Source organism: Chelmon rostratus, chromosome 18 (assembly GCF_017976325.1).
Source record: "Chelmon rostratus isolate fCheRos1 chromosome 18, fCheRos1.pri, whole genome shotgun sequence".
In the NCBI taxonomy this organism is placed as follows: domain Eukaryota; kingdom Metazoa; phylum Chordata; class Actinopteri; order Chaetodontiformes; family Chaetodontidae; genus Chelmon; species Chelmon rostratus.
Window position 1 is genome coordinate 6168146 of NC_055675.1, and position 5090 is coordinate 6173235.

Here is a 5090-nt window from a genome sequence, read left to right on the forward strand (position 1 = left end):
TTTCACCAAAATAACCAGTTTTAACTTAATACAAATAGCAAGGATACAGTTTAAAAAAAAAAAACCTTTATTATAAGTAATAGACCTGCATTCAAAATGGCAGCTTGAGTAAAAGTATGGAAATATTACCAGAAAAATGTACATAGATATCAATAGTATTCATGGGCAAGGACATAATGGTCCTTGTCAGTGCAACATTATCATATATTAATATACGGTATTATTGTTATACTAATACAGTCAACTGTAAATATCAATATTTACATTTATTTATAATATATAAATATTTAGATACCTAAAAAAAGTGCTTGAGTGTAGTAACTGAGTATATTTTACTTTGCCAAAAACCATTCACACCGAACAGATATTTTCTGTACACCGATCGTGAGTACTATATCACCATGGAAACGAAGCAGGCCTCTCACACCGGATGTAGTTCGGGTCCCGTCAGTTCAACTTCCGGGTGGGAATATTGTGCATGAAGTACTTACAAATTCATTTGGACGAACTTCTCGGCCAGCTTAAGCTTGTAAAATGTCCCGAGGCTCAAGTGCGGGGTTTGATCGACACATCACCATCTTCTCTCCTGAAGGAAGACTCTATCAAGTCGGTCAGTGTGTGGAACTGTTTAGACAAAAGCCGGCTCGCAGGCTTACTTGTTTGCTAGCTAGCTAAATGCTCTGTCATGGTTCGGTTAGCTTGCTTTCTATCTTGTAAATAACACTCCGCCAAAGCGAAAGCAGTGTAAAATAAAACCATGAACGTCGTTCTTGTTGTGTGCCAGTTGTTATTTTACGTATAATTCGCTCGTGCTTCAATAAAACAAAACAGCGCGTCTCAAAATAGCTAGCTGGCCAGTTAGCATGGTTAGCATCGCAGAAAAGCAAGCTGATTCATTGCTGAAAGTGTGTTTTGACTTGTTATCGAATCAAATGTTTCTATTTTGGAAAGTTAATGTAAAATTTATTTTTATTAAGCTGTATAAATCCCAATGCCATTTTGTCGCAATGATGGCTATTTTTGCAGTTTTCAAATACGGCAAGCGGATGGACTCAAGTGAAAATCCGCCACAAACTATTGACCACATTGTTTCTATAACTTACAGATGAGTTTAAACGTGTTTATTTTTATTCAATCTCTTCTTAAGATCAACTGCACATAGATGGGACTTTTGTTGTTGTCATCTGATCAACGACAGTCAGGAGACAAATTTTGAAGTTGTTCCACAAACAGTAAATAACGGAACACATCTTTGTAATTTACTGTATCACAGGGGATGCTCCCTGATGTGCAGCCGTAAATCCTACAAGTAACTCTCATTTAAATGCAACATCCAAGCAGCACCTCTGGGAGCCCACAGACTCAATGATTGAATGTCAGTGAGCTAATCAGATGACCCCTGATCAGTTCTTTGCTTGTTGTTTTCTTCTGAGGGAGACAGCTGTTTGTTTTGTACATTCATGTCCACTGAACGTTGTGCCTATTTTTTTTTTTTTAAACTGTTCCCTAACATTTGTTGCTGTTGTCAAATGAATGCATACACTTGAAGACACCCTCTTGTCTTACTTGTTTGCAGAATATGCTTTCAAGGCCATAAACCAAGGTGGACTCACATCGGTAGCAGTCAGGGGGAAGGACTGCGCAGTTGTTGTAACACAGAAAAAAGTACCGGTGAGTTGATGTCACATCTTTGTTTTCATGCTTGTGTGAGAGTGGAAGCAGGGTGAGCACTGTAAACTCACAGTTTGTGGTGAATAACAAGGTGCATCCACCAACACCTGGTCCTGGCAACATCCATACTGACATTTGACTGTACTCGCTGTAAAGCTCTTTACATGTGAAACTGTTATATTTTCAAAGCAACTCAAAATGGTTCATTGATTTGATGGTGTGTAAATGTAACTCCTGCATCCATTTTCCTTTTGTCTCTCTTTGTGAAATTTATTGCAGTCCACCTCAGATTCTCTCCTTCTTAATCTACTGATAAAATGCTTCACATCTGAAGGGGATGCGTTTATATAGATATAGATATATATAGAGATCAGTTGTTTAGTTGGTATGAAAAATGTTTGAATATTAACAGATGTCCATCATTTTTATAGAGCCCGGAGTGGTAACTTTAATTGTTTACATTGTCTAACCAGTATTCAAAAGATTCTTAGCAATTTACAGTGTTTACTTTGTATTATATGTTTGTTGTATGTGTTTTTAAAGTCTAATACCCAAGGTACTTATTAATAATAATGTGTGTCAAGTGTCTAGTAAACCTTCTGGGTGCATTAATGGCATCAACAGATGAGGCCACAGTCCCAGGTACCACATTCATCCCTTTTCTCTTGAACCCTTTCTTCCTTGAAACAGGACAAGCTTCTGGATGCCGCCACAGTGACCCACCTTTTCAGAATAACAGATAATATTGGATGCGTAATGTCTGGGATGACAGGTAAGAAAGAGACTTCTCTCTCTACGGAAGGAACCATTACAGTCTTTTAAAAGTGGACAAACAATAAGTTAAATTATTTATTCTTTTTAGATTTTATAACAGTCCAGGAATCTGTGTTTATTTTGAATAGAAGAGAGTCAAATTGGATTTTGAATTTTTTTTTTGAAGTATAGAAAACATCCTGGGTGGAAATTGATTTTAGAAGAATACAATTTTCAATACAAACACACATTTAATTTATCTTGATCTATTTTGTATTTTTCTTACCTAGGGTGCATATTCAGCAGCATGTTTCGTTTCTGCATTTTAAAGGTTGCATTGGAGGCTTCACTGTGTGACAGTTAAACGGGTGCATTGAACAAATCAGCCATTCTTCCCCACTCTTGCTCTGATTTCTTACAGCTGACAGCAGGTCCCAAGTTCAGCGAGCTCGCTATGAGGCAGCCAACTGGCAGTACAAGTACGGTTATGAGATTCCAGTGGACATGCTGTGTAAGAGAATTGCTGACATCTCGCAAGTCTACACGCAGAACGCTGAGATGCGACCACTGGGCTGCTGTAAGTATGCTGATGAATTTACAGTCAGCTACAGCTTTTCTCATGATCAGTTGTTCTTTGGCATTCGACAAGTCTATAGGTATGGGTCTATAGGTCATAATCCTCACTGGTAACTGTTGCCTGCAGGTATGATTGTGATCGGCATAGACGAGGAGTACGGCCCCCAGGTGTACAAATGCGACCCAGCAGGTTACTACTGCGGCTTCAAGGCCACCGCCGCTGGAGTGAAGCAGACAGAAGCCACCAGCTTCCTGGAGAAGAAAGTCAAAAAGAAACTGGACTGGACCTTCGAACAAACTATTGAGGTACAATAAAATCAGGCTGATAAGATAAGATACAGGAAGTTACCTCACAGGTGGTTTCCAGCTGTGTGGCTTGTAATCTTAAAACCATGATTTTATTGTCAAGTAAATTGTTATAATACAATATCATAAACACAATCTTCCCCCCCTTTTTTTTCCTCTCCCTCAGACCGCAATCTCTTGTCTGTCAACTGTTCTCTCCATTGACTTCAAGCCCTCTGAGCTGGAGGTGGGCGTTGTCACAACGCAGGACCCCAAGTTCAGGTAAGAGACCAGCAATGCATGTTGATCTGGCATATAGCAATTTTGTTAGAATTGCACTAGTAAGATGTGAATAGCAGTTGATCACAGTAATTACTCTTACCTTCTTAAAGTACACAATTTAAAAATGTAAAAAAAACAAATTTACAGTGCAGCACTTTAATCATCAGTTGGTCATTGGTGCTCACATTTAGCGTGAAGGTCATCTAAATTTTCTTTTTCAACAAATAAACAGTGTATATAAACCCTGGTCGAATAAGCCCAATAGTCCAGTTATCATACATTGCAAAGAAAAACATCAAATTCTCAAACTTCAGAAGCTGGAAGCAGCTAATGTTTGGCATTTGTGCTTGAAAAATAACCTTTAGTATCCCTAATTTCCTGTCAGTCAGCAAGTCGGTTGTATGGCTGAATGCTTTTGTTGCAGTTAAAATGGATTTTTTGGGGGGGCGGGATGGGGGGGATATCAGATCGTCATCCATCTCCTTGTCTTCTCTCCCTCCAGGATTCTGACAGAAACCGAAGTGGACACCCACCTGATGTCCCTGGCAGAGCGGGACTGAGCGAGCAGAGACGGGTCACCTGTTGGATTAAGTTAGAGCATGATGGGATAAACAGTTCCCAGAAGGAGACTGGTGTTATCTTTGTTTGCTGTACATTTCCCCCACTGTTTCATTCAACAATAAAAAAAAAAAAAAGTTTTTGGAATAAAATAACCACCGTCTTTATACCTGTTTATTGTGAACGTTATTATTGTATTACACATGACGTCGTTTGCGTTTTTACAACAGATGTACCGTATATCAATATGTGTACTCTGCTCATGTAAACAGAAGTCTGTGTCAGTCATCAGTCAATTGAATTTAGCCGCAGGGTGAAATGTTTATAGGAACGTGAGCGGTGCAGAGCTCTGCCTCTCAGCTTCCTGTTGTGGCTCTGAATGCACTGAAATCACGTGACAAGCCGAGGTGCTGCGAGGAGCTTATTTTACTACGCTGTGATGGGGACCTGATTTGACCTGATTTTTCTCAACGTTTTGACACACGTTAGCATGTCAGAAACGGATTCCTCCAAGTCACCGGATATATCACACAACACGAGTAGTTTCTCTTTGCAAAGGGAAAATTTGTTCCCCTCGATAGTTCAGAACAAAACCAACATGCAGCCTCTGGTGTGTGTCAGGCGGAAACAGTGGCTAAGGATTCTAGTCAAAGGCCTTGACCAAGGGTTTTGTAATCGATATATGACCTAAAATGATGATGTGCTGTCATTCTCAGTTGCTTTCAGTCGTTTCCCATCAGTCACCTCATGTCCCCTCCCCACCAACTTCTCCCAGTGTCTTTTTTTAGCTATTACAGAACCAGAAAAATGTTAGGCTTTTACATCCTGAATGCAGTGATAATGTTGAGGACTTTCTGCTTTGATTCATGTTTAAAGCCTCTGTCTCATTTGTAATTGCCAGTGCCCTCAAAAGGGAACAACTTGGTCCACTGGAAAATCCCCCTGCAGTCCTGTACAGGTCTGTA

General features: G+C 39.7%; 1 protein-coding gene across 1 annotated transcript; it reads left to right on the top strand.

Annotated features, from left to right (window-relative positions):
• Nucleotides 1–441: 441 nt before the first annotated feature.
• LOC121621770 (proteasome subunit alpha type-6) lies at nucleotides 442–4282 on the top strand. The gene is made up of 7 exons (XM_041958388.1): nucleotides 442–610; nucleotides 1577–1671; nucleotides 2362–2443; nucleotides 2846–3001; nucleotides 3128–3306; nucleotides 3473–3567; nucleotides 4070–4282. Exons 1-7 carry the CDS (start codon nucleotides 535–537, stop codon nucleotides 4125–4127), a joined length of 741 nt encoding a protein of 246 aa, XP_041814322.1. The 5' UTR covers nucleotides 442–534; the 3' UTR covers nucleotides 4128–4282.
• Nucleotides 4283–5090: the final 808 nt, after the last annotated feature.